General features: G+C 42.3%; 2 protein-coding genes across 15 annotated transcripts in view; both read left to right on the top strand.

The window, feature by feature from the left end:
• The first annotated feature begins 35 nt into the window (after positions 1–35).
• Positions 36–4599, top strand: LOC136429133 (uncharacterized). Its single transcript, XM_066419012.1, has 5 exons — positions 36–134; positions 2515–2664; positions 3049–3099; positions 3853–3952; positions 4460–4599. Exons 2-5 carry the CDS (start codon positions 2560–2562, stop codon positions 4597–4599), a joined length of 396 nt encoding a protein of 131 aa, XP_066275109.1. The 5' UTR covers positions 36–134; positions 2515–2559.
• Positions 4466–27937, top strand: part of LOC136429621 (uncharacterized) — a 53472-nt gene continuing 30000 nt past the window's right edge. For 7 of the 14 annotated variants that reach the window (XM_066419519.1, XM_066419522.1, XM_066419516.1 and 4 more), the window contains exons 1-33: positions 4466–4590; positions 5176–5338; positions 5674–5697; positions 5880–6182; positions 6371–6391; positions 6933–7078; positions 7553–7718; positions 9090–9113; positions 9278–9580; positions 15305–15328; positions 15553–15798; positions 16304–16437; positions 16659–16827; positions 17363–17386; positions 17548–17850; positions 18142–18165; positions 18672–18829; positions 19230–19395; positions 19877–19900; positions 20091–20393; positions 20653–20676; positions 20901–21146; positions 21566–21699; positions 22963–23131; positions 23663–23686; positions 23848–24150; positions 24450–24473; positions 24975–25132; positions 25533–25698; positions 26180–26203; positions 26394–26696; positions 26956–26979; positions 27204–27449. In XM_066419519.1, the coding sequence (XP_066275616.1) occupies positions 5329–5338; positions 5674–5697; positions 5880–6182; positions 6371–6391; positions 6933–7078; positions 7553–7718; positions 9090–9113; positions 9278–9580; positions 15305–15328; positions 15553–15798; positions 16304–16437; positions 16659–16827; positions 17363–17386; positions 17548–17850; positions 18142–18165; positions 18672–18829; positions 19230–19395; positions 19877–19900; positions 20091–20393; positions 20653–20676; positions 20901–21146; positions 21566–21699; positions 22963–23131; positions 23663–23686; positions 23848–24150; positions 24450–24473; positions 24975–25132; positions 25533–25698; positions 26180–26203; positions 26394–26696; positions 26956–26979; positions 27204–27449 (4417 nt within the window). In that variant the 5' untranslated portion in view covers positions 4466–4590; positions 5176–5328. Of the gene's footprint in view, positions 4591–5175; positions 5339–5673; positions 5698–5879; positions 6183–6370; positions 6392–6932; positions 7079–7552; positions 7719–9089; positions 9114–9277; positions 9581–13311; positions 13483–13882; positions 14049–14528; positions 14553–14742; positions 15046–15304; positions 15329–15552; positions 15799–16303; positions 16438–16658; positions 16828–17362; positions 17387–17547; positions 17851–18141; positions 18166–18671; positions 18830–19229; positions 19396–19876; positions 19901–20090; positions 20394–20652; positions 20677–20900; positions 21147–21565; positions 21700–22962; positions 23132–23662; positions 23687–23847; positions 24151–24449; positions 24474–24974; positions 25133–25532; positions 25699–26179; positions 26204–26393; positions 26697–26955; positions 26980–27203; positions 27450–27937 lie in introns of those variants that run through there. The other 7 variants (XM_066419529.1, XM_066419528.1, XM_066419524.1 and 4 more) reach the window with 6 other exon arrangements.

Below are 27937 nucleotides of genomic sequence, written 5' to 3'. Positions count from 1 at the left end.
GTGTCCTACGATTGGTTGAATAGTTTCTTATACCTCAGGCCAATCCTAAAACCTGCAGCGCAACTGCTGATGAGTAAGTAAGCGTGCTCAGTCTGTCAGGACGGCTTGTCCGCGTCACATCGTCTGCACCACCGGTGAGTACAGAATGGAATGGCTTAGATTTCTTTACAACGTAAATCTATCACGAATATGTAGGAAGGATACAGAATAATAATGCTTTGATGTCTGAACTTGAGGTGAAACGATGCGCAAAGTGGCCTGAACTATTTCTGCATAAGGGGAAACAAACAGTGAACAGCTGCGGTGTCTTCTATGCGATTAAGACGTTCATCTTTATGATCCGCGTCTATACCAGTTGAATATGATGTGGTTTACAGTTTTTCTCTCGGTTTTGCATTACTTGTGGTTTTTCGTTTCCTTGTCTCGTGAGCGCTTAGAGCGTAGTTTGAAGTGGAGAACACGGTGTCAGTATTCCGACATGTGCGTTGTCTGCAAAAGGTCCCCGGGCCCACCATTGTTTCTTCTGCTGTGTAGATGTGGCGTACAGATTTCCTATCCGTTCGTACCGTTTGAAATATGAGGTGGTTACCGTTTTATGGTGCATTCTTTTTGACTTGATGTCCCTTGTATCATGAGCGCTTGGGGTTTGATAGTTTGTGTTTACAAGTGATTCGTGATGTGTCCGCTCCTGTTCCCACCCTGTTGGCATGGACCCCTTTGGTTACTTGGGGAGCCAGGACATGTATATTTTTCCGAGCCGTTTTCCGTTCTCTTGAAATCGGGGAAAAAGCATAATGATTGACTCGATATCTATAAATGGCTGCTGGACTTATAGTTTTCATAAGGACCATTTAAATGTCACCCCTTGTCCGTCTCGTTAGACCGCCGGCTGATCAGGCCCTTACAAGAGTGATGCCTTTTGTTAGACAACTTTCCTTGGATGACAGAAAAGGGGGCGTTGTCACTTAGAATGGCAAAAGTTTCAGTGGGCGGTAGATAGGTTACATAAAGGTAGTGTTACATAAAGGCATAGCCGGACACTGTTTAGACTCAGATTTTATTTTCGTGTTAATCTGGAAACCTGCTTTTGTTGACATTTGTGTTAAAATCTGGACAAAGGGTAAATACACTAAGGTTCGCGTGGTTTTTATTTCGCGGTAGGGAGGAACTGTTGTAAGTTCGCGTTTGAAACAATAGTAGCGCTACAGTCAGAGGTGGGCGGTGGTTTTAAGTTCGCGCTGAAAGTTCAAACGCGAAAACCGAGGACGTAAGACCACCGCGAACATTTCTGTATTTACAGTACTATGGCGGTCTATTCTATCTGATGCCGAATCCCCCTACAAGGTCTTAGACCTGGGTGTGATGTTCTGGTTGAATAACGAAATTAATGAATGGAAGAATGAATGGATTAAGTCCAGTAGATGAAAAATGATAATAGTTTACAGAATCTTATCCGTCGCATTGGATTGCTATTGACTACCGTGTATGCAATGCAACCAAACAACCAACCAAACAGACAACCAAACAAACAGCCAAACAGACAAACTGACCATTTGTGTAATTGATGGAAAATAATTACGATTATGTCAGTAATAGTGCTACTGTGGGGAATGTATTTTAACTGACGAAAATCACACTTTATATGACTTGATGACGGCCGGAGTTTCAATTTTCTCTGAAGAACATTTACATTTGCCCCCTTTTCTCCCCCGCTAGATTGTGAACTGATCAGTCCTGTACATCAATCATACCCTTTGTTAGACAATTTTTTAATGACAGAAAACGGGCGTTGACAAAGAAACGGACAAAAGTTTCAGCCACAATTAAATGGGCAGTGAGTAAGTAGGGCGGGGTTACATAAAGACACACATGGGCACTGTTCAATGATCTGAGTCTCATTTTTGTCTAGATTTAAGAAACAACGTTTGCTGACAACGGCGTTAATAGATTGTTTGAACGGTTTTTAGAGTGTTTTAGAGTCTGTATGGTATAGTTTGCTTAGGGTGCTTATCAACCGCGCCGCGCAGAATCCATACATAGCTTTCGGGGGTATTCTTTTGTTTCTTTCTCTCGTTGTCTTAAATCTTTGCACGATCTGTTGAAAGTTAAGTCTGATACGAGCGGTCTTGTTGTGCGTGCGATGTTTAAGATGGTTTCTCGATCTAGTTGTCTTGTGCTAAATATTCCTTGTCATTTACGGCAGTCGGACCAATGTGATTTCGCCTCGGCGGCAGCAGACTACTAGTGTAAAAAGTTGGCTCAAAAAAGATTAAAGGTGTCTGTAGGTTATAGCATATATACAAACTCTTAATATTCTAACAATTAAATGTGGTAAAAAAAGTGGTAAATCGATCAGTAGATGAATGTATAGCCGGACCGCCTGTGTATTTCATCAGAGCGTGTGCATTTACACGTAGTTGAAGATTAAGTGTTGCTGTAGAAGATGTTACGAATGAAACGCGTAGTATATTGAAATGATAATCCATAGTAACATTTTTCCTGTCTCCATTACAGCATACAATAGTCCTGTGACTGATCCAACCTCGGAGAGGTCCAGACATGCGCACCATGCGGTGGGCCCTGCTGGTTCTCCTAGCGACTATCGCCTGCACTGCAGCGGGGGACGTTCTTAGTGACATCGACAAAAATGCCATCGATGTTGAGGTTTGCTCACGTTTTATTGCTACTATGTAAACTTTATTTGCACTTTATCAGGATCATTAAAAGCTTACAAAACTGTGCGTTGAAATTTAAATGTTAAAATGTTTCTTGCAAATGCCTACCAAAATTCTAATGTCCAATATCAAGATCTTTCCTTATTGCTAATATCACCTAATATAAGATACAAACAGGAACCTGGAAACTTGCAGTTTGATTTCGATTATCATTTGCACATATAATTTCATTATTATAACATTTAACACGCGCACATCAATATCTTTACATTTCCAGATCAAACCATGCAGCGCGTCGGCTGTATATGTTGAGAGCCTACAGATATTGTTTCGAGTCGGTTGAAATTGACATGTTTATAATATTATGTTCCAGGATCAGCTGTTGGATAGAGAAGATGCCCTGGAAGGGGAGTTAACCGAGACGGTATGTCATGGTCGTGTTGTATAATACAATTATTTTATTCTTAATCAAAAGGAGGGTATTGTTTGTAGTTGTGTTCGCGCCTACAACTGAATATTTTTTTGACAGATTTGTATCAATTCGTTATGTGCGTAGTTATCGAGGTCCCTACAAATCATGACGATTTCTGGGGCGCCCCCTAGCAGAGTTTTCATGCACTTCAGCAATACTGGTGAAACCTGGCCTCTACCAGGCTCCGCGGATCGCTGGGAAAATAGTAGAAATTTGGCCAAATAGCGCAAATAGTATGCTAAGAGCAGCCGGAAACGGACAGAGGGTCCAATAGGAAATCCAAGGAGCACATTGGACCCTCTATCCGTAGCCGACTACCCTTAGCATACTGACTTACTTGACTTAATCCTTTTCGCCCCTTCGGGACCATAGGGCCTCAGTGGTTAGTCTCCATCTCTTCCAACCTTATCCATAGCCAACTACCCTTAGCATACTATTTAGTCCATTTGGCCAATTTCTGCTATTTTCCCAGCGATCCACGGGGCCTGGTAGAGGCTTACCAAAACCACCTTCTTGAAAGTAGTGTGGTATCAGCACAGTCAACGGACCCGCAATAGGATGGAAATGGCTGGGATGGACTAATGAAAGGAGACAGGGGGGTCACTAACATCCGTTAGAGCTGGGGCCTTGACATTACGAAATTCAAAAAAAAAAACTCTAGATATTTCACGGAGGTTTAAAATCATGTATTTCTTGTTGCTGAAGGATGAGGACGAGTTGGTGGATGAGGGCCAGAGAGGCTTATTTGACCATGATCACGAAGAAAGGCAGTTCTCAGGCGGAGGTACTTCCGGAGGAGGAGGAGGTGGGTTTTCGGGATCGGGAACAACAGGTAGAGGAATGTTAAAGTTGAGCATTGCTTAAAATCATCAAATATAGGACGCGTTGAAATTAATTCTGATGTGAAATGAATTCTGATGCGGCTGGCTGTTATGACGCCCCTACGACCACTGAGGTCATGGGTCATGAGTGAGGGAGTAACATAGGCCATGGAGCTAATACATGTATATATCCTTCCCTTTTGGATATTGATACACTTTTGACTTTAATAGTGATGCTTGGATTTGGATTTATTGGGATTGCAACAGTGAAATACACGTGGGACACAGGCAGCTATTGCTGATGTTGTACCCGATTTTTACATTTTTACACTTCGGGGAAAATCGTGTTAAGTGCCCTTTTCCCAAAGGCACCTGATCGGTGGCAGCAGGGGATTCGAACCCGGGACCCCTTGGTTCTGAGTCGGAAATCCTGCTTTTCGCCACACGACCCCACACTTGATCAATTGAAAAAGTCCAACATTTCGTCACAGGTGCAAAGTACATCAGCCTGGGCTGCTGGAAAGACAGCAGCAATCGGGCCATCCCCACACTGGAGAAAACGGACGCCCGACTGGACGGGTCGTACCGCGCTCGTGCTAACGCCATCGAGAAGTGCTACCAGGTGCGCTAATGTTTGTTTATTGCAATCATGTATCACAATGTAAACGGAGATATAGTTTTTGGTGCGTCTGTGTGTCTGTCTGTGTGTGTTTCCGGACTACTGTAGTCAGCATAACTCAAGAACATCTTGATGGATTACAATGATATTTGGTACGTAAACAGGTGTTGGGAAGCCGATATTCGAGGTCGATTTTGCCCCCCCTGGTATGTGACCTCGGTACTGCAGCAGATCTTCTGTTTTTTGTATCTTTTGATCTGGAGGTACAATGGACTAATTCTAGCTGAAGCAAACATGTCTCCCAATGACGCTGTTCAGCATATAATGGGGAAATGTGACAACGATGCAAATAAGGTTTCATGCAATTAACAGGAAATAACATTAAATCAGGTTGACACTTACTGTAATGAAATAACAGTTGATTTGACATTGCTTTAAATCGATTGGAAATTGTAATAAAATGGCACACCTGAGAGCAAGATACCTAGGTATAGTATAGTAGATAGCATAGTCAAGGACATGGGGAATGATCGAAGAGAAACATTTCAGAAACAATATTTGTCTAATAAAGAAACCGTCCCCACACAGGTTGCCAAGTCTCGCGGGTTCTCCGTCTTTGCTGTCCAACATGGCGGCTGGTGTGCCGGATCTGCCAACGCTCTCGCCACCTACCGGAGGTACGGACCCACTTCGGGATGCAAGAAGGACGGGGAAGGAGGCGGCTGGGCGAACGAAGTCTACATGATTACAGGTAAGGTGGAACATCCATTGGGATATGGAGCTTAAAACTAGTGGATTATCCTGAAGCTTCGTACAAGATGTTCATCATAGATAGGGGACTTCAACACATCACCAATATGATTGTGTGACCCTGCAGATTCTAGCGGAGAAACAGCGGCAACAGGGAGTACCTTTGCCTATACTGCATTTTATGTTTAAAAGCAAAGAAACAAAAGAGTCACCAGACAAACAATTCTAATGGAATTCTTGTTCGCATTTAGTAGAGATACGTGTAATAAGAGCAGGCTATGAATATGCAGCATATATTAAGGGGAATAATCTCAACCTTTCTTGCTTTTGTTCCAGGCGCCCCAATAGCATTGCCTGTTGGTAAGTAATTTTACATATTTTGTCAGTTTGATATATGACAGTTTTCTTAACCTTTGTTGCGGTTTCAGTCATCGACTGGCTTCTTGTATAATAGATGCAAGATATCAATGTCAGATTTGCATTGAAAAAAAACGACTCGACATGAATCGTCTCTATTGTTAAATTTTGAACATGTTTTGCAGGATTTGTCCCCAAGCCTTACTTCAGCATTGGCTGTTGGAGGGACACGGGAAACCGCGCCATTCCTACTCTGGAGGGGAAAGACGCCCGTTTGGACGGCAGCTATCGCGCACGCGCCAACGCCATCGAGAAATGCTACCAGGTGGCCAAGTCGCTTGGCTTCCGAGCCTTCGCGGTCCAACATGGCGGGTGGTGTGCCGGATCGGCTGACGGCCACACAACATACAAGAAGTACGGACCTTATTCAACGTGTAAACACGACGGGGAAGGCGGACCATGGGGCAATGAGGTTTATCTCATATCAGGTATTGTGTCTTCTACTTAGAACGAGATCGTGCCTTTTTGGTTACATTTCTATAACGTCGAGGAATGTCATGTTTAATGATTCAATTCCGATTGACTTTCGATGAAGGCGATATTGATAATGACCTGCATCAAATCATGTTAATGTTCTAACCTTCTAAGCTATAATATTGTTCAATTTGTCTTTCAGATGTTTTCATGCCCAAGAAAGGTGAGTAGACCAATCACTAGCTATCTTGCTACGTCACGTCAGAATCTGTTATTACCTTCTCAGAAATTCTAAACAGAACAATTTCTTTACGTACCTTTGAAAAAAAGATTCCATATGTTTAGGAACCATTCACGTGCGACATATCTGGCTGAGTTTGTGAATGAGAGAACAAAATAGCCAGAAAATGACCTAGACTTGTCACCCTCCCGATCATGTAACTTTTAATGACTAAAACGACACCAAACTTCAAGGCCAGGTCTTCGGACTAGGTAGAAAAGTATTGAGTAACCACTGGTAACCATAGTAACACGGGCTGGTCTAAGTATATTCTATGCTAGGCCACCCTCCTGTCAAAATAAGAAAACATAAGGCAGAAATCGAATCATAAAAACTGTGATGATATTTTTCTTTTCTTTTTCTTCCAATTTTTAGTTCGTGGATGATGATGAGTTCCACATAGTAGGATGTCATCTGATTCCTCTCATGTGATTCGATGATAATTACACTTGATCAAACGGAAGAGTTGGATATTTCCCCACAGGTGGAGCAATGCAGGGTCCGAAGTACATCAGCCTAGGTTGCTGGAAAGAAGGCACCAATCGAGCCATCCCCACCCTGGAGAAAACGGATGCCAGACTGGACGGGACTTACAGAAAACGGGCTGACGCCATCGAGAAGTGCTACCAGGTTCGCTGATGTTTGTTTGTCCTTGCTGAAGTAAACATGTCTCAGACTTTTCAGTCCATGGCGTGGAACAGCGACGGCAATGGTATAAATGAAGTTCAGATTTCAAATAATCATCGTAGTAGTAGTAGTCCACTGTTTTCTGCTGCTGCAGTAGTTGAAACATCCTGCAGCCGCATCATCGTACTGCTCGGTATAGTACATTAGGATTCTCTTTGCTTGGCTTCGCTAACGAAGATTGCAGGGGTAGGGTCCACTTATGGTACATGCCCTCTGGTGGCTTTTAATTAGAAATGAAATAGAATGAAATCGCGTTACATATTTAAAAAAAGACGAGCTATGTTTGTAGCTTCGTTGTTAAAAACTGGCACAAATGGAATCAAGGTTACTCAATATGGCATTGATAGAGTAATTGGTTGGTTGTTAATTTCAGGCGAGAAGTCTCATATTAATGTTAATGAAACCGTGCCCTTCTAGGTGGCCAAGTCTCGCGGGTTCTCCGTCTTTGCTGTCCAAAATGGCGGCTATTGTGTCGGCTCGGCTACTGCTCTCGGTACCTACCGGAAGTACGGCCGCAGGACGGGGTGCAAGGCCGACGGAGAAGGAGGGGTCGGGGCGAACGAGGTCTACCTCATCATAACAGGTGAGGTGAAACACCCTTTTGAACAGGAGGACTGTTATGATAGGTGTGACCCCCGACACCAGATAATGGTATGACCCAGAATGACCAGGAACCCAGGGGGCATAGGGGGCTTGGGCTGGGAGAGGTCTGGGATCAGTTACACAGGAAGTTGACCATAAAATGGGCCCCAATGAGGATGCTTGTGCGACCAGTGGAATAAATGTAGTTTGCAGAGACCTAATTTCGTATCTCCTGATGTTTGAATGAACCTTCGATTCGTTAGAATCGTCACAAGGACCATAACATTAAAATGACGCTATCAGTATGGCTCTGCATTTCAATAGACTTAACCACTTACAACAAGAACACCTGAGATAGAAGAGTTGACCCCTTTCACACATAGATTTCAGACCCTCTTATCCGATTGACAAATAATAAATGGTTTATTGGTCCGAAATTACCCATGCAATGGCAGCCAATGCTGAATTGCTGCAGGATTTACAATCACATAATATACAATAATACAGAAGATACATATTTGCACACTTGCACTTTATGAAACTGTCGCAAGGGTCTGGCGGCTGCTATCAGGCGCCACCAGATGACCTCAATACGACCTTCCCCAACCAAAGTCAGGTACCCATTCACACCTGGGTGGAGTGAGGAAATTCGTGTAAAGTGCCTTTCCCAAGGGCACAGCATCGGGGCATACCGGTGGTTTCAAACCCGGGACCTCTCGGTTCTGGGCGCAACGCCCTACGGATTGCGCCACACGATGCCACATAATTTAGCAGCGCTGAGTTAATTAAAGCTATGCTGCATGTGGTATTCAGAAACGCACAAAGGGACAGGTGGACCCACAGACTGACGGATAGACGGAACGCAATACGGATCATGAGAGCGAGCCAGCAAGGGAGGGAGAGAGAGAGGGGGAGGGAGAGAGGGGGAAGGGGAGAGGGAGAGGGAGGGAAATAGATAGAGAGCGACAGAGATGGAGAGAGGGAGACAGAGAGAGAGAGAGAGAGAGAGAGAGGCAGAGAGAGATATAGAGAGAAAGAGAGGGGGCAGAAATAGAGATGGGGAGGGAGGGAGAAGGAGGGAGGGAGAGATAGAGAGAGAACGAGAGAGAGGGGGAGAGGGGAGAGAGAGGGGAGAGAGAGAGGGAGAGAGAGGGAGGGAGGGAGATAGAGAGGGACAGAGAGAGAGGGGGAGAGAGAGACGGAGAGAGAGATAAAGAGAAGGGGAGGGCAGAGAGACAGAGAGAGAGAGAGAAAGAGAGAGAGAGAGAGAGAGAGAGACAGAGAGAGACAGAGATAGACGGGCTATGAATATTATTATGTACTCGAAAACGTATGGGTGATTTTTGTTAACATCTTCTGTATTTTTTTCCAGGCGCCCCCATGGCCTTGCCTAAGGGTAAGTCATTCTACCTTAAAGTTTCCTGATTAAATTTCTTTGTGGTTTTAATCGCTGAACCTACATTTATCTAACATGAAGAAAATATCAATGCCAGGCTACTAATGGACAAAGCGACTCAACACACGCATCGTTTGGTTGTTTAACTGTGCATGTTTCTACAGGATATGTGGCCAAGCCTTACATCAGCATTGGCTGTTGGAGGGACACGGGAGCCCGCGCCATTCCTACTCTGGAGGGGAAAGACAAACGTTTAGACGGCAGCTATACCTCACGCACAGAAGCCATCGAAAAGTGCTACCAGGTGGCCAAGTCGCGTGGCTTCCGTATCTTTGCGGTCCAAAATGGCGGCTGGTGTGCCGGATCTGCCTACGCCTACCGAACCTACAGGAAGTACGGAGCATCAGCATCCTGTAAGAAAGACGGGGAAGGAGGAGCCTGGGCAAATGAGGTTTACCTCATCTCAGGTATTGTAGTTTTCTGTCTGGACCTAGAAAATCGCATTTTTTTTCTTAGTACCTTTTATCCATCATGCGTATAATGACTTTATTTCCATAATTAATAAGTCATGAGATGTCACTAGAAATTTAAGCATGATATGACAAAGGAATAAAATCACGGAACCCTAGCTTTAACATCTAAGTCGATTTGTTTAAACTATCCACATCGTCTCGATATAATTATCTACTACAATTTTTTATTTTACTAAAGATGTTATTTTGTCTTTCAGATGTTGTTAGCGCAAACAAGGGAGGTGAGTAGGCCAATTTAGTTGTCTTCAGACATCGTGTTAAATCACGTACGATTAGATAACGCTGCCCTCCGACATACATATTTTAATACGTTTACGTCCCTATGTATTTTGAGCATATGCCGTTTTGTATATGTTAAAAAAGCAATATCAGCAAGAACTCTGAGTAGACTCCGTAAACATAGCCTCCTTCGCAGACTTCCTATGACAGCGGCGTATATATTGGGGGGGGGGGGAGGTTCTATAATGGGAGTTGTGTAGCCGAGGGAGTTGTGTAGCCGAGGGACGGCCGCTGTTGAACAGCGGCCGTCCCTCGGCTACACAACTCCCTTTAGAGAGCACCCCCCCCCCCCCCCCATATATACGCCGCTGTCATAGGAAGTCTGCGAAGGAGGCTACCGTAAACAGCCGATTCTGTTACACTTGAAGACTTCTCTTTTTTCATTTTCACCGACCAGAAAAATGCCAGGATCAGGAGGACAAAGGTGCATCCTACCGAGGAACAGTTGCTGTGACCAGAAGTGGCAAGACGTGTCAGCGCTGGGACAGCCAGACGCCTCAGAAGCACGACAACACACCTGAGAAATATCCGTTATCTGGCCTTGGTCAGAACTACTGCCGGAATCCGGACGGCAAGAGCGGAGTCTGGTGCTACACCACGGATCCCGGAACGGAGTTTGAGTTTTGTGACGTTCCAGTCTGTGGTAAGGTTGGCTTCTTTTATCGGAGAAAAGCCTGCGGCTTTAAATCTTTAAAAAGAGCGGGTTTTCGTAGCTTTCGTGTTCTCCCCTTTTTAACTGTTTCTACTACTGATATCTACTTAATAATATGTATTCATTATGTTAAAGTTTTTAAACATTTAAACATTTTAATTACTATTGTTTGATTACTTGTTAGGTAACTTGTGGGACCAAACCATGTTGGGGATGGGGGAAAATGTACCAGGTGGAGACGTCTCAAAAGACACTTTGTCATGTCTGATTTGTCTAACCCATTGAACTAAATGCTTTCTATTTATCAGCTAGATACTTTAGTGAGGTGTTTTGTCCAACTGTTTACTCTATCTACGTGGTATGCACGTATTTAAGCTGTTCTTACAATGATCTGATTCGCGTCACTACAGCCGGACCAGAGTACATCAGCCTGGGTTGTTGGAAAGACAGCAGCAATCGAGCCATCACCCTGCTGGAGAAAACAGACGAACGGCTTGACGGGAAATTCCGCGCCCGTGATGACGCCATCGAGAAGTGCTACCAGGTACACTTACATTTTTTCATTCTAGCAGACGCAGATATGACTCCAGCTGAGATATTTCTGTAAGTGGGATCAATGAAAATATGAAATTCAAAAAACAGGTAATTTGCTATTTGAAACTCAAAGCATTGTAACACGCTCTGGTATTAGTTGAGTGGTTATAATTAGAGAATGAAAAAAGTTGTATGTCGAAATATGACTGAGGTAACTGTTTTCACCTATAGGTCGCCAAATCTCGCGGGTTCTTCATCTTTGCTGTCCAATATGGCGGTCAGTGTTTCGGTAGCGGCTCTACTAATGCTCTCGCCACCTACCGGAGGTACGGACCCTCTTCGGCATGTAAGAAGGACGGGGAAGGAGGATACTATGCGAACGAAGTCTACATGATTACAGGTAAGGTGGAACATCCATTGGAACATATGGAGAGCAGAACATAACCTTAATCCTCCCTCTCACTGGACTCGCGGCGTCGCTGTGTCCTAAACTGGATTTGCGTTTCCCTTGACTTTATAAAGGGAATACTATTCAAGACGTACAAGTATGACCAAGACGACAACAAAACACATAAAGCTTAAAAAGATTATTTTTGTCGATGGAATTCGTTGATTACTTTGTCAATTCGATCGGCCGTAGCGACGCCGCCAGCGTGCCGAAGGTCCAGTAAGAGGGGTAGACGTATCATTAAATATTGTACTTCAAGAACGTCAGAGATAGCATACCTCAAACCATTACCCATATTGCCTTGTGACCATTGTTTGGAGGTAAAAAAGATACACTTAATCAGCAAAACGGCAATCTAAAAGAAATGTTCCTTTGGTTTGAAATGATAACTTATTAGAGTATTTCTAAGATCCTTGTGAGTAATTCTGGTCAACTTTTATTTTTTATTTTCCAGGTGCAACCAAAACTTTGCCTCCCGGTAAGTCATTTTACACAATTTGTCTTGCGATATTACATTAACTTTTCTCCTTGTAAATTCAATCATTGAGCCATGCTGTATCTAGCATATCAAAATTCCAGTGCCAAATGGCCTAATCTCAAACGTCTCATTGGTAAGTAAACATTGTACATTTTTTCAAAGGATTTGTAGCTAAGCCGTACTACAGCGTTGGCTGTTGGAGGGACACGGGGAATCGCGCCATTCCGACTCTGGAAGGGAAAGACAAACGTTTAGATGGCACCTATACCGTTCGCGTCGACGCCATCGAGAAGTGCTACCAGGTGGCCAAGTCGCTTGGCTTCCGAGCCTTCGCGGTCCAACATGGCGGGTGGTGTGCCGGATCGGCTACTGCCCACAAAACCTACAAGAAGTACGGACCCTACACAACGTGCAGTTACAACGGGAGAGGGGGAGCCTGGGGCAATGAGGTTTATCTCATATCAGGTATTCTGCCTTTTATCTGGATTTTTTCTGGTCATGTGCATTTTAATTCAACGCTTAGGATTATATGATGGCTCGTTTGTGAAGGTTAGACATCCAGGAAAACAGAATATAAGGAGAATTCTTACATGATGGCTCGTTACATTTTAATGAAGAATGCTTTGCAAAACATCTCCTTCATATTGTTATCATTGTCTAGCCCTTTAAGCTATAATATTGTTATACATTTTTTGTTTTATTATACTACATTATTTTACAATATTGTACATTTGTTGTATAATATTGTTATTCTGTTTTTCAGATCGTTTAAACCCAAATAAAGGAGGTGAGTTGGCAGGTTTGGCATATATGCAACTATTGTAATACATCACTGAATATTACGTTACTCTCCTCTCTAGCATGGCTGTTTTCTGTCTGTACGTCCTAAAAAAAGTCCCATACGTTTTAAAACAGTCTACGTCAGGCTTATCGCGTTATGGTTGTGTAGAAAACGTAAGATGCAAGAAATCAAAATAGATTCCTCGATTCAAATGACGAATCTAAAGTCGAACGAACGCAGAACATATTTGGTACTGGGTAGGTAGAACCAAGCACCATAGTGCTATAGACTGATCTAAGTACACACTATGCCACACTTCTGCGCTACTAAACATTTACAAGCATCCCACTGTATTAGGTCACAGATTGTTTGTCATTCTTTCTGTTATTCAGGCTGACATTGAAACAATGCCATCAGGTACAATGCCATCAGGTGCGTACCTTTTTTGGCTTTGATGATAATAATTCATCAAAGAAACAGTTAAACATTTTCTTATATTTTGCCAGGGGGAGAGGTTGCAAAATTCCAAGGTCCAAAGTACATCAGCCTGGGTTGCTGGAAAGACAGCACCTCCAATCGGGCCATCCCCACCCTGGAGAAAACGGACGAACGGCTGGACGGGACTTACAGCAAACGTGCTGACGCCATCGAGAAGTGCTACCAGGTACATTCAAGTTTGCTTGTTACAACAGACGTAAACATATCTTTAACTGACACTTTTCAGTGGGAGGTGGAAACGATGACGAAATGTATGTAATTGAAGTCATATACATAGAATCGTAAATTTTATAAGATTATTACTTGAAGAATTAAATGAGGACTTAACTTAAACTGCAAATGCCAACATGCAAACAAAATAATAGACTTACCTTTGGCATTGCGTAAAATCAACATAGAATAATCTATACTGATATTGTCTAGTAAATTTACCACATGAAATCGTTAAACACGAAAACAATGGAGCTCACACTATCTGTAAAATAGTTAGTTAGTAAGGAAGGACAAATGTTGAGGAACAAATCGTATATCATTGGTCCTATAAGTAAGAAACCGTGCCCTTATAGGTGGCCAAGTCTCGTGGGTTCTCCGTCTTTGCTGTTCAACATGGCGGCCAGTGTTTCGGCTCTGCTACTGGTCTCGGCACCTACCGGAAGCACGGACGCACGACGACATGTAATGCCAATGGAAAGGGGGCGTCATCGGCCAACGAAGTCTACCTGATTCCAACAGGTAAGATGGAACATTCTTGGAACATGGGAACCATAATATCAGAACAACACTAATGCCTCTGTATTCAATGACAAGACTATATGCTTAACATTTTACGACAAGATTATCAGAGATATCAGACTTTGTCGATTTACCCGTTTCGTTTTCTTACCCTTCCAACCCAGCTGTCAAACAGCAATACTTATAATTAGCTTATGTCTAAGCTACAATTAGCAGTAAAAAGCAAACACAAAGAAAAAGACAAACAAACAAACATACATATTAACAAACATCATGCAATACTTCACTCCTTTGAGTTAAACGAGATGGGAAGATTTAGGACTATGAAGTAAATTTCCATGTTACATAACTATAACGTAGAATTCTTTGATCAGAACGTTTAAAATTTGAAAGTCTAGACATGAATATCAAAACATGTTATAAACTATGTGTCCGAAAACTTGTTAATGATGCCTTTCAACATCTCCTGTATTTTTCCAGGCGCCCCTATGGCCTTGCCTAAGGGTAAGTCATTTTTTCCTCTTTTCTCTCCTTGCCAGATTATTTCACATTAACGTTTCCTGTGGTTTCAATCATTCAGCCTGTTTTTTTTAATCAAACATGAATAAATGCCAAAGTCGCTTGCTCATAGACAACGCGACCCAGCCTAAAGCATAATATGGTTGTTTGATTGACGCTGTGTATGTTTCTACAGGATATGTGGCCAAGCCTTACATCAGCATTGGCTGTTGGAGGGACACGGGAACCCGCGCCATTCCCACTCTGGAGGGGAAAGACAAACGTTTAGACGGCAGCTATACCTCACGCACAGAAGCCATCGAAAAGTGCTACCAGGTGGCCAAGTCGCGTGGCTTCCGTATCTTTGCGGTCCAAAATGGCGGCTGGTGTGCCGGATCTGCCTACGCCTACCGAACCTACAGGAAGTACGGAGCATCAGCATCCTGTAAGAAAGACGGGGAAGGAGGAGCCTGGGCAAATGAGGTGTATCTCATCTCAGGTATTGTAGTTTTCTGTCTGGACCTAGAAAATCGCATTTTTTTCTTAGTACCTTTTATCCCTCATGCGTATAATGACTTTATTTGCATAATTAATAAGTCATGAGATGTCACTAGAAATTTAAGCATGATATGACAAAGGAATAAAATCGTGGAACCCTTGCTTTTACATCTAAGTCGATTTGTTTAAACTATCCACATCGTCTCGATACAACTATCTACTACAATCTTTTTTTACTAAAGATGTGTTTTGTTTTTCAGATGTTGTTAGTGCAAACAAAGGAGGTGAGTAGGCCAATTCAGTTGTCCTCATACATCGTGTCAAATCACGTACAAATCAATTACTCATCCGTCGAACATGCAAGATATTTTCTTCTTTAATGTCCCTATCTGATGCAAACCATTTCATTTATGTTCAAATAGCAATATCAGCAACAAAATTGAATAGGCTCTTTAACCAACCGGTTATGTTACAATCAAAGCCAACTACTTTTTTCTTTACATTACAGAAAAATGCCAGGATCTGGAGGGAAAAGGGGCATCCTACCGAGGAACAGTTGCTGTGACCAGAAGTGGCAAGACGTGTCAGCGCTGGGACAGCCAGACGCCTCAGAAGCACGACAACACACCTGACAAATATCCGTTATCTGGTCTGGGTCAGAACTACTGCCGGAATCCGGACGGCAAGAGCGGAGTTTGGTGCTACACCACGGATCCCGGCACGGAGTTTGAGTTTTGTGACGTGCCAGTCTGTGGTGAGGTTGGCTTCTTTTATCTTAGAAATGCCTGCGGCTTTAAATCTTCAAAAAGAGCCACTTTTTGTAGCTCATGTGTTCCCTTTTGAATTATATTATCACTAATATGTACTTAATAATATTCACATGTTAAAGTCTTTACATAATTAAATATTTGAAACGCTATTGTTTGAATACTTTTTATGTAACTTGTGGGACAAAGCCATGTTTGGGATGGTGGAATAGTTGTATAGGTTTACAGATCAACGCTCCATTGAATTTTAGATGGCTTGTAGCCTGCTATGTGACTCTTACGGGCTGAGGCGGAATAGTTGAAAATTGGCAAGATGTTGAAGTCATAAGATAACACTGTGTGATTACTGAGGTGTCTAATCTATTGAACACAATGCTTTCTATTTATCAGCTAGGTACTTTAGTGAGGGATTGTGTCCAACTGTTTACTCTATCTACGTGATATGCACGTATTTAAGCTGTACTTACAATGATCTGATTCTCGTCACTACAGCCGGACCAGAGTACATCAGCCTGGGTTGTTGGAAAGATAGCAGCAATCGAGCAATCACCCTGCTGGAGAAAACAGACGACCGGCTTGACGGGAAATTCCGCGCCCGTGACGACGCCATCGAGAAGTGTTACCAGGTACACTAACATTTATTCATTCTAGCAGACGCAGATATGTCTCCAGCTGAGACATTTCTGTAAATGGGATCAATGAAAATATGAAATTCAAAAAACAGGTAATTTGCTATTTGAAACTAAAAGCATTGTAACACGTTCTGGTATTAGTTGAGTGGTTATAATTAGAGACTGAAAAAAGTTGTATGTCGAAATATGACTGAGGTAACTGTTTTCACCTATAGGTCGCCAAATCTCGCGGGTTCTTCATCTTTGCTGTCCAATATGGCGGTCAGTGTTTCGGTAGCGGCTCTACTACTGCTCTCGCTAACTACCGGAGGTACGGACCCTCTTCGGCATGTAAGAAGGACGGGGAAGGAGGATACTATGCGAACGAAGTCTACATGATTACAGGTAAGGTGGAACATCCATTGGAACATATGGAGAGCAGAACAGAACCTTAATCCTCCCTCTCACTGGACCCGCGGCGTCGCTGCGTCCTAAACTGGATTTGTGTTTCCCTTGACTTTATAAAGGGAATACTATTCAAGACGTACAAGTATGACCAAGAGGACAACAAAACACATAAAGCTTAAAAAGATTATTTTGGTCGATGGAATTCGTTGATTACTTTGTCAATTCGATCGGCCGCAGCGACGCTGCCAGCGTGCCGAAGGTCCAGTAAGAGAGGGGCTTTAACAATAGTGCTTCTTTACGTAGACGTATCATTAAATATTGTACTTCAAGAACGTCAGAGATAGCATACCTCAAACCATTACCCATATTGCCTTGTGACCATTGTTTGGAGGTAAAAAAGATACACTTAATCAGCAAAACGGCAATCTAAAAGAAATGTTTCTTTGGTTTGAAATGATAATATAACTTATTAGAGTATTTCTAAGATCCTTGTGAGTAATTCTGGTCAACTTTTATTTTATTTATTTTCCAGGTGCAACCAAAACTTTGCCTCCCGGTAAGTCATTTTACACAATTTGTCTTGCGATATTACATTAACTTTCTCCTTGTAAATTCAATCATTGAGCCATGCTGTATCTAGCATATCAAAATTCCAGTGCCAAATGGCCTAATCTCAAACGTCACATTGGTAAGTAAACATTGTACATTTTTTCAAAGGATTTGTAGCTAAGCCGTACTACAGCGTTGGCTGTTGGAGGGACACGGGGAATCGCGCCATTCCGACTCTGGAAGGGAAAGACAAACGTTTAGATGGCACCTATACCGTTCGCGTCGACGCCATCGAGAAGTGCTACCAGGTGGCCAAGTCGCTTGGCTTCCGAGCCTTCGCGGTCCAACATGGCGGGTGGTGTGCCGGATCGGCTACTGCCCACAAAACCTACAAGAAGTACGGACCCTACACAACGTGCAGTTACAACGGGAGAGGGGGAGCCTGGGGCAATGAGGTTTATCTCATATCAGGTATTGTGCCTTTTATCTGGATTTTTTCTGGTCATGAGCATTTTAATTCAACGCTTAGGATTATATGATGGCTCGTTTGTGAAGGTTAGACATCTAGGAAAACAGAATATAAGGAGAATTCTTACATGATGGCTCGTTACATTTTAATGAGGAATGCTTTGTAAAACGTCTCCTTCATATTGTTATCATTGTCTAGCCCTTTAAGCTATAATATTGTTGTACATTTTTGTTTTATTTTGTACATTTTTGTTTGATACATTTGTTGTATAATATTGTTATTCTGTTTTTCAGATCGTTTAAACCCAAAGAAAGGAGGTGAGTAGGCAGGTTTGACATATATGCAACTATTGTAATACATCACTGAATGTTGCGTTACGCTCCTCGCTAGCATGACTGTTTTCTGTCTGGACGTCCAAAAAAAAGTCCCATACGTTTTAAAACAATCTACGTCAGGCTTATCGCGTTATGGTTGTGTAGAAAACGTAAGATGCAAGAAATCAAAATAGATTCCTCGATTCAAATGACGAATCTAAAGTCGAACGAACGCAGAACATATTTGGTACTGGCCATGGGTAGGTAGAACCAAGCACCATAGTGCTATAGACTGATCTAAGTACACACTATGCCACACTTCTGCGCTACTAAACATTTACAAGCATCCCACTGTATTAGGTCACAGATTGTTTGTCATTCTTTCTGTTATTCAGGCTGACATTGAAACAATGCCATCAGGTACAATGCCATCAGGTGCGTACCTTTTTTGGCTTTGATGATAATAATTCATCAAAGAAACAGTTAAACATTTTCTTATATTTTGCCAGGGGGAGAGGTTGCAAAATTCCAAGGTCCAAAGTACATCAGCCTGGGTTGCTGGAAAGACAGCACCTCCAATCGGGCCATCCCAACCCTGGAGAAAACAGACGAACGGCTGGACGGGACTTACAGCAAACGTGCTGACGCCATCGAGAAGTGCTACCAGGTACATTCAAGTTTGCTTGTTACAACAGACGTAAACATATCTCTAACTGACACTTTTCAGTGGGAGGTGGAAACGGTGACGAAATGTATGTAATTGAAGTCATATACATAGAATCGTAAATTTTATAAGATTATTACTTGAAAGATTAAATGAGGACTTAACTTAAACTGCAAATGCCAACATGCAAACAAAATAATAGACTTACCTTTGGCATTGCGTAAAATCAACATAGAATAATCTATACTGATATTGTCTAGTAAATTTACCACATGAAATCGTTAAACACGAAAACAATGGAGCTCACACTATCTGTAAAATAGTTAGTTAGTAAGGAAGGAAAAATTTTGAGGAACAAATCGTATATCATTGGTCCTATAAGTAAGAAACCGTGCCCTTATAGGTGGCCAAGTCTCGTGGGTTCTCCGTCTTTGCTGTTCAACATGGCGGCCAGTGTTTCGGCTCTGCTACTGGTCTCGGCACCTACCGGAAGCACGGACGCACGACGACATGTAATGCCAATGGAAAGGGGGCGTCATCGGCCAACGAAGTCTACCTGATTCCAACAGGTAAGGTGGAACATCCTTTGAAACATGGGAACCATAATATCAGAACAACACTAATGCCTCTGTATTCAATGACAAGACTATATGCTTCACATTTTACGACAAGATTATCAGAGATATCAGACTTTGTCGATTTACCCGTTTTGTTTTCTTACCCTTCCAACCCGGCTGTCAAACAGCAATACTTATAATTAGCTTATGTCTAAGCTTCAATTAGCAGTAAAAAGCAAACACAAAGAAAAAGACAAACAAACAAACATACATATTAACAAACATCATGCAATACTTCACTCCTTTGAGTTAAACGAGATGGGAAGATTTAGGACTATGAAGTAAATTTCCATGTTACATAACTATAACGTAGAATTCTTTGATCAGAACGTTTAAAATTTGAAAGTCTAGACATGAATATCAAAACATGTTATAAACTATGTGTCCGAAAACTTGTTAATGATGCCTTTCAACATCTCCTGTATTTTTCCAGGCGCCCCTATGGCCTTGCCTAAGGGTAAGTCATTTTTTCCTCTTTTCTCTCCTTGACAGATTATTTCACATTTACGTTTCCTGTGGTTTCAATCATTGAGCCTGTTTTTTTAAATCAAACATGAATAAATGCCAAAGTCGCTTGCTCATAGACAACGCGACCCAGCCTAAAGCATAATATGGTTGTTTGATTGACGCTGTGTATGTTTCTACAGGATATGTGGCCAAGCCTTACATCAGCATTGGCTGTTGGAGGGACACGGGAACCCGCGCCATTCCTACTCTGGAGGGGAAAGACAAACGTTTAGACGGTAGCTATACCTCACGCACAGAAGCCATCGAAAAGTGCTACCAGGTGGCCAAGTCGCGCGGCTACCGTATCTTTGCTGTCCAAAATGGCGGCTGGTGTGCCGGATCTGCCTACGCTTACCGAACCTATAGGAAGTACGGAGCATCAGCATCCTGTAAGAAAGACGGGGAAGGAGGAGCCTGGGCAAATGAGGTTTATCTCATCTCAGGTATTGTAGTTTTCTGTCTGGACCTAGAAAATCGCATTTTTTTCTTAGTACCTTTTATCCCTCATGCGTATAATGACTTTATCTGCATAATTAATAAGTCATAAGATGTCACTAGAAATTTAAGCATGATATGACAAAGGAATAAAATCGTGGAACCCTTGCTTTTACATCTAAGTCGATTTGTTTAAACTATCTATATCGTCTCGATACAACTATCTACTACAATCTTTTTTTACTAAAGATGTGTTTTGTTTTTCAGATGTTGTTAGTGCAAATAAAGGAGGTGAGTAGGCCAATTCAGTTGTCTTCACACATCGTGTCAAATTACGTACAAATCAATTGTTCATCCGTCGAACATGCAAGATATTTTCTTCTTTAATGTCCCTACCTGATGCAAACCATTTCATTTATGTTCAAACAGCAATATCAGCAACAAAATTGGATAGGCTCTTTAACCAAACGATTATGTTACAATGAAAGCCAACTACTTTTTTCTTTACATTACAGAAAAATGCCAGGATCAGGAGGACAAAGGAGCATCCTACCGAGGAACAGTTGCTGTGACCAGAAGTGGCAAGACTTGTCAGCGCTGGGACAGCCAGACGCCTCAGAAGCACGACAACACACCTGAAAAATTTCCGGTATCTGGCCTGGGTCAGAACTACTGCCGGAATCCGGACGGCAAGAGCGGAGTTTGGTGCTACACCACGGATCCCGGCACGGAGTTTGAGTTTTGTGACGTGCCAGTCTGTGGTGAGGTTGGCTTCTTTTATCGGAGAAAAGCCTGCCGCTTTAAATCTTTAAAAAGAGCGGGTTTTCGTAGCTTTTCGTGTTCTCCCCTTTTTAACTATATCTACTACTGATATCTACTTAATAATATGTATTCATTATGTTAAAGTTTTTACACATTTAAACATTTTAATTACTATTGTTTGATTACTTGTTAGGTAACTTGTGGGACCAAACCATGTTGGGGATGGGGGAAAATGTACCAGGTGGAGACGTCTCAAAAGACACTTGTCATGTCTAAAGTGTCTAACCCATTGAACTAAATGCTTTCTATTTATCAGCTACATACCTTAATGAGGGTCTGTATCCAACTGTTTACTCTATCTACGTAATATGCACGTATTTAAGCTGTACTTACAATGATCTAATTCTCGTCACTACAGCCGGACCAGAGTACATCAGCCTGGGTTGTTGGAAAGACAGCAGCAATCGAGCCATCCCCCTGTTGGAGGGAACAGACGACCGGCTTGACGGGAAATTCCGCGCCCGTGATGACGCCATCGAGAAGTGCTACCAGGTACATTAACATTTATTCATTCTAGCAGATGCAGATATGACTCCAGCTGAGCCATTTCTGTAAGACCCCCATTCCACTTGGACGGCGCTCTCACCGCGCTCTCACGGCGACCTAAAATGGTCCAGAGCGCAGTGAGAGCGCCGAACTCCTGGAAAACCTGCTCAAGTGGAATCTCTACGGCGACCCTTGCGCGCTCTCAGCGCGACCAAAATGTCAAATGTCAGCAACTTTGTAAAGATTTCACAGATCACTCAACGAATTTTAGAGATAAAGAACGAATTTTTGTTCAGTTTTGTGTGCTTTGTTGTCTTCTCAGTCATACCTTTACCTCTTGCATCATATTCGAATGATAGAATCAAGGGGAAAACAGATTCAATTTTAGTCGCTGCACGGTGGCTCAGTATGTGTCTTAAGTAATATATGTATGTTCAACTTGTTTTTTCTGTGTTGTCTGTCATGTAAACTGTTTGCAATAAATATATTTTATCATTCTACGTTATGATAGAAACGTAAATCACAGAATTTTGAAACACATTTTGAACCACTGACAATAAAACTTGGAGGGAATTTAATTTGAATGGAAGCAAGTACTTGTAGTTATTCGTCAATTTGCAATACCCACGAGCAAAACTATGATTTGACCACAAAATTCCCAGAAATTCAAGATACACCACTTCAAGAATGACATTTGTTTGAACTACAGATAAGACCATTCAATCCTCATAGAGCGCTCGCTGCGATCCTTGAGCGCTCGCTGCGGCCCTTTGATCCTACCTTGGGCGCTCTCACGGCGCTCACCGCCCTCTCACGGCGCTCTCACGGCGCTCTCACGGCGCTCACAGCGCTCGCACCGCGCTCTCTCGGCGCTCGTTTTTTGATCGCCATCCTCGGCGCTCTCACGGCGAAGGTTTTGAGCATGTTCAAAACCATCGCCGAGGTGACGGCGCGCATGGCGCTCTCGCCGCGCTGTCGGCGCTCTCGCCGCGCTGTCGGCGCTCTCAATGGCGCTCTCGCCGCGCTGTCGGCGCTCTCACGGCGATCTGGCCAAAATGAGGTCGCCGTGAGGGCGCGGTGAGAGCGCCATCCAAGTGGAATGGGGGTATAAGTGGGATCAATGAAAATATGAAATTCAAAAAACAGGTAATTTGCTATTTGAAACTCAAAGCATTGTAACACGTTCTGGTATTAGTTGGGTGGTTATAATTATAGACTGAAAAAAGTTGTATGTCGAAATATGACTGAGGTAACTGTTTTCACCTACAGGTCGCCAAATCTCGCGGGTTCTTCATCTTTGCTGTCCAATATGGCGGTCAGTGTTTCGGTAGCGGCTCTACTACTGCTCTCGCCAACTACCGGAGGTACGGACCCTCTTCGGCATGTAAGAAGGACGGGGAAGGAGGATACTATGCGAACGAAGTCTACATGATTACAGGTAAGGTGGAACATCCATTGGAACATATGGAGAGCAGAACATAACCTTAATCCTCCCTCTCACTGGACCCGCGGCGTCACTGCGTCTTAAACTGGATTTGCGTTTCCCTTGACTTTAAAAAGGGAATACTATTCAAGACGTACAAGTATGACCAAGAGGACAACAAAACACATAAAGCTTAAAAATATTATTTTTTGTCGATGAAATTCGTTGATTACTTTGTCAATTCGATCGGCCGCAGCGACGCCGCCAGCGTGCCGAAGGTCCAGTAAGAGGGGGGCTTTAACAATAGTGCTTCTTTACGTAGACGTATCATTAAATATTGTACTTCAAGAACGTCAGAGATAGCATACCTCAAACCATTACCCATATTGCCTTGTGACCATTGTTTGGAGGTAAAAAAGATACACTTAATCAGCAAAACGGCAATCTAAAAGAAATGTTCCTTTGGTTTGAAATGATAACTTATTTGAGTATTTTTAAGATCCTTGTGAGTAATTCTGGTCAACTTTTATTTTATTTTTTTTCCAGGTGCAACCAAAACTTTGCCTCCCGGTAAGTCATTTTACACAATTTGTCTTGCGATATTACATTAACTTTCTCCTTGTAAATTCAATCATTGAGCCATGCTGTATCTAGCATATCAAAATTCCAGTGCCAAATGGCCTAATCTCAAACGTCTCATTGGTAAGTAAACATTGTACATTTTTTCAAAGGATTTGTAGCTAAGCCGTACTACAGCGTTGGCTGTTGGAGGGACACGGGGAATCGCGCCATTCCGACTCTGGAAGGGAAAGACAAACGTTTAGATGGCACCTATACTGTTCGCGTCGACGCCATCGAGAAGTGCTACCAGGTGGCAAAGTCGCTTGGCTTCCGAGCCTTCGCGGTCCAACATGGCGGGTGGTGTGCCGGATCGGCTACTGCCCACAAAACCTACAAGAAGTACGGACCCTACACAACGTGCAGTTACAACGGGAGAGGGGGAGCCTGGGGCAATGAGGTTTATCTCATATCAGGTATTCTGCCTTTTATCTGGATTTTTTCTGGTCATGTGCATTTTAATTCAACGCTTAGGATTATATGATGGCTCGTTTGTGAAGGTTAGACATCCAGGAAAACAGAATATAAGGATAATTCTTACATGATGGCTCGTTACATTTTAATGAAGAATGCTTTGCAAAACATCTCCTTCATATTGTTATCATTGTCTAGCCCTTTAAGCTATAATATTGTTGTACATTTTTTGTTTTATTTTGTACATTTTTTTTACATTTTTTGTACATTTGTTGTATAATATTGTTATTCTGTCTTTCAGATCGTTTAAACCCAAAGAAAGGAGGTGAGTAGGCAGGTTTGACATATATGCAACTATTGTAATACATCACTGAATATTGCGTTACGCTCCTCGCTAGCATGACTGTTTTCTGTCTGTACGTCCTAAAAAAAGTCCCATACGTTTTAAAACAGTCTACGTCAGGCATATCGCGTTATGGTTGTGTAGAAAACGTAAGATGCAAGAAATCAAAATAGATTCCTCGATTCAAATGACGAATCTAAAGTCGAACGAACGCAGAACATATTTTGGTACTGGGTAGGTAGAACCAAGCACCATAGTGCTATAGACTGATCTAAGTACACACTATGCCACACTTCTGCGCTACTAAACATTTACAAGCATCCCACTGTATTAGGTCACAGATTGTTTGTCATTCTTTCTGTTATTCAGGCTGACATTGAAACAATGCCATCAGGTACAATGCCATCAGGTGCGTACCTTTTTTGGCTTTGATGATAATGATTCATCAAAGAAACAGTTAAACATTTTCTTATATTTTGCCAGGGGGAGAGGTTGCAAAATTCCAAGGTCCAAAGTACATCAGCCTTGGTTGCTGGAAAGACAGCACCTCCAATCGAGCCATCCCAACCCTGGAGAAAACAGACGAACGGCTGGACGGGACTTACAGCAAACGTGCTGACGCCATCGAGAAGTGCTACCAGGTACATTCAAGTTTGCTTGTTACAACAGACGTAAACATATCTCTAACTGACACTTTTCAGTGGGAGGTGGAAACGGTGACGAAATGTATGTAATTGAAGTCATATACATAGAATCGTAAATTTTATAAGATTATTACTTGAAGAATTAAATGAGGACTTAACTGAAACTGCAAATGCCAACATGCAAACAAAATAATAGACTTACCTTTGGCATTGCGTAAAATCAACATAGAATAATCTATACTGATATTGTCTAGTAAATTTACCACATGAAATCGTTAAACACGAAAACAATGGAGCTCACACTATCTGTAAAATAGTTAGTTAGTAACGAAGGAAAAATTTTGAGGAACAAATCGTATATCATTGGTCCTATAAGTAAGAAACCGTGCCCTTATAGGTGGCCAAGTCTCGTGGGTTCTCCGTCTTTGCTGTTCAACATGGCGGCCAGTGTTTCGGCTCTGCTACTGGTCTCGGCACCTACCGGAAGCACGGACGCACGACGACATGTAATGCCAATGGAAAGGGGGCGTCATCGGCCAACGAAGTCTACCTGATTCCAACAGGTAAGGTGGAACATCCTTTGGAACATGGGAACCATAATATCAGAACAACACTAATGCCTCTGTAGTCAATGACAAGACTATATGCTTCACATTTTACGACAAGATTATCAGAGATATCAGACTTTGTCGATTTACCCGTTTTGTTTTCTTACCCTTCCAACCCGGCTGTCAAACAGCAATACTTATAATTAGCTTATGTCTAAGCTAAAATTAGCAGTAAAAAGCAAGCACAAAGAAAAAGACAAACAAACAAACATACATATTAACAAACATCATGCAATACTTCACTCCTTTGAGTTAAACGAGATGGGAAGATTTAGGACTATGAAGTAAATTTCCATGTTACATAACTATAACGTAGAATTCTTTGATCAGAACGTTTAAAATGTGAAAGTCTAGACATGAATATCAAAACATGTTATAAACTATGTGTCCGAAAACTTGTTAATGATGCCTTTCAACATCTCCTGTATTTTTCCAGGCGCCCCTATGGCCTTGCCTAAGGGTAAGTCATTTTTTCATCTTTTCTCTCCTTGACAGATTATTTCACATTAACGTTTCCTGTGGTTTCAATCATTGAGCCTGTTTTTTTTAATCAAACATGAATAAATGCCAAAGTCGCTTGCTCATAGACAACGCGACCCAGCCTAAAGCATAATGTGGTTGTTTGATTGACGCTGTGTATGTTTCTACAGGATATGTGGCCAAGCCTTACATCAGCATTGGCTGTTGGAGGGACACGGGAACCCGCGCCATTCCCACTCTGGAGGGGAAAGACAAACGTTTAGACGGCAGCTATACCTCACGCACAGAAGCCATCGAAAAGTGCTACCAGGTGGCCAAGTCGCGTGGCTTCCGTATCTTTGCGGTCCAAAATGGCGGCTGGTGTGCCGGATCTGCCTACGCCTACCGAACCTACAGGAAGTACGGAGCATCAGCATCCTGTAAGAAAGACGGGGAAGGAGGAGCCTGGGCAAATGAGGTTTATCTCATCTCAGGTATTGTAGTTTTCTGTCTGGACCTAGAAAATCGCATTTTTTTCTTAGTACCTTTTATCCCTCATGCGTATAATGAATTTATTTGCATAATTGATAAGTCATGAGATGTCACCAGAAATTTAAGCATGATATGACAAAGGAATAAAATCGTGGAACCCTTGCTTTTACATCTAAGTCGATTTGTTTAAACTATCCACATCGTCTCGATACAACTATCTACTACAATCTTTTTTTACTAAAGATGTGTTTTGTTTTTCAGATGTTGTTAGTGCAAACAAAGGAGGTGAGTAGGTCAATTCAGTTGTCCTCATACATCGTGTCAAATCACGTACAAATCAATTACCCATCCGTCGAACATGCAAGATATTTTCTTCTTTAATGTCCCTACCTGATGCAAACCATTTCATTTATGTTCAAACAGCAATATCAGCAACAAAATTGAATAGGCTCTTTAACCAACCGAGTATGTTACAATTAAAGCCAACTACTTTTTTCTTTACATTACAGAAAAATGTCAGGATCAGGAGGACAAAGGAGCATCCTACCGAGGAACAGTTGCTGTGACCAAAAGTGGCAAGACTTGTCAGCGCTGGGACAGTCAGACGCCTCAGAAGCACGACAACACACCTGAAAAATATCCGGTATCTGGTCTGGGTCAGAACTACTGCCGGAATCCGGACGGCAAGCGCGGAGTTTGGTGCTACACCACGGATCCCGGCACGACATTTGAGTTTTGTGACGTGCCAGTCTGTGGTAAGGTTGGCTTCTTTAATCGTAGAAAAGCCTAGGTCTTTAAATCTTAAAAAAGAGCAAATTATTCGTGTGTTCTCCCCTTATAAAGTATACCTACTGATATCTAAGTTTATAAAATTTAATGCACATTTATACATTTCAATTCGATTGTTTGATTACTTGTTAGGTAACTTGTGGGAAAAAAACATATTGTGATGGGGAATGGTTACATAGGTTTACAGATCAACGCTGCTTTAGATTCATGATGGTTTGTAGCCTGCTATATATCTGGGTCTTATGAGCTGAGGTGGAATAGCTAGAAATTGACCAGATGGAGAAGTCACAAAAGACCACTGTGTAATGTCTGAAGTGTCTAACCCATTGAACTCAATAGTTTCCATCTATCAGCTACATACCTTAATGAGGGTCTGTATCCAACTGTTTTCTCTGTGTATGTGGTATGCAGGTATCTAAGCTGTACTAACAATAACCTGTTTCTCGTCACTACA

This window comes from Branchiostoma lanceolatum, chromosome 3 (assembly GCF_035083965.1).
Source record: "Branchiostoma lanceolatum isolate klBraLanc5 chromosome 3, klBraLanc5.hap2, whole genome shotgun sequence".
NCBI lineage: Eukaryota > Metazoa > Chordata > Leptocardii > Amphioxiformes > Branchiostomatidae > Branchiostoma > Branchiostoma lanceolatum.
Note: the sequence above shows the minus strand (reverse complement) of the source record. Positions and strands in the feature narration are given on the sequence as shown.

Coding starts and splice junctions, on each gene's coding strand:
- LOC136429133 (XM_066419012.1), top strand. CDS start 2,560: ATGCGCACCATGCGGTGGGCCCTGCTGGTTCTCCTAGCGACTATCGCC. Junction 2,665..3,048: donor AAAATGCCATCGATGTTGAG/GTTTGCTCACGT, acceptor ATTATGTTCCAG/GATCAGCTGTTGGATAGAGA. Junction 3,100..3,852: donor AAGGGGAGTTAACCGAGACG/GTATGTCATGGT, acceptor TTGTTGCTGAAG/GATGAGGACGAGTTGGTGGA.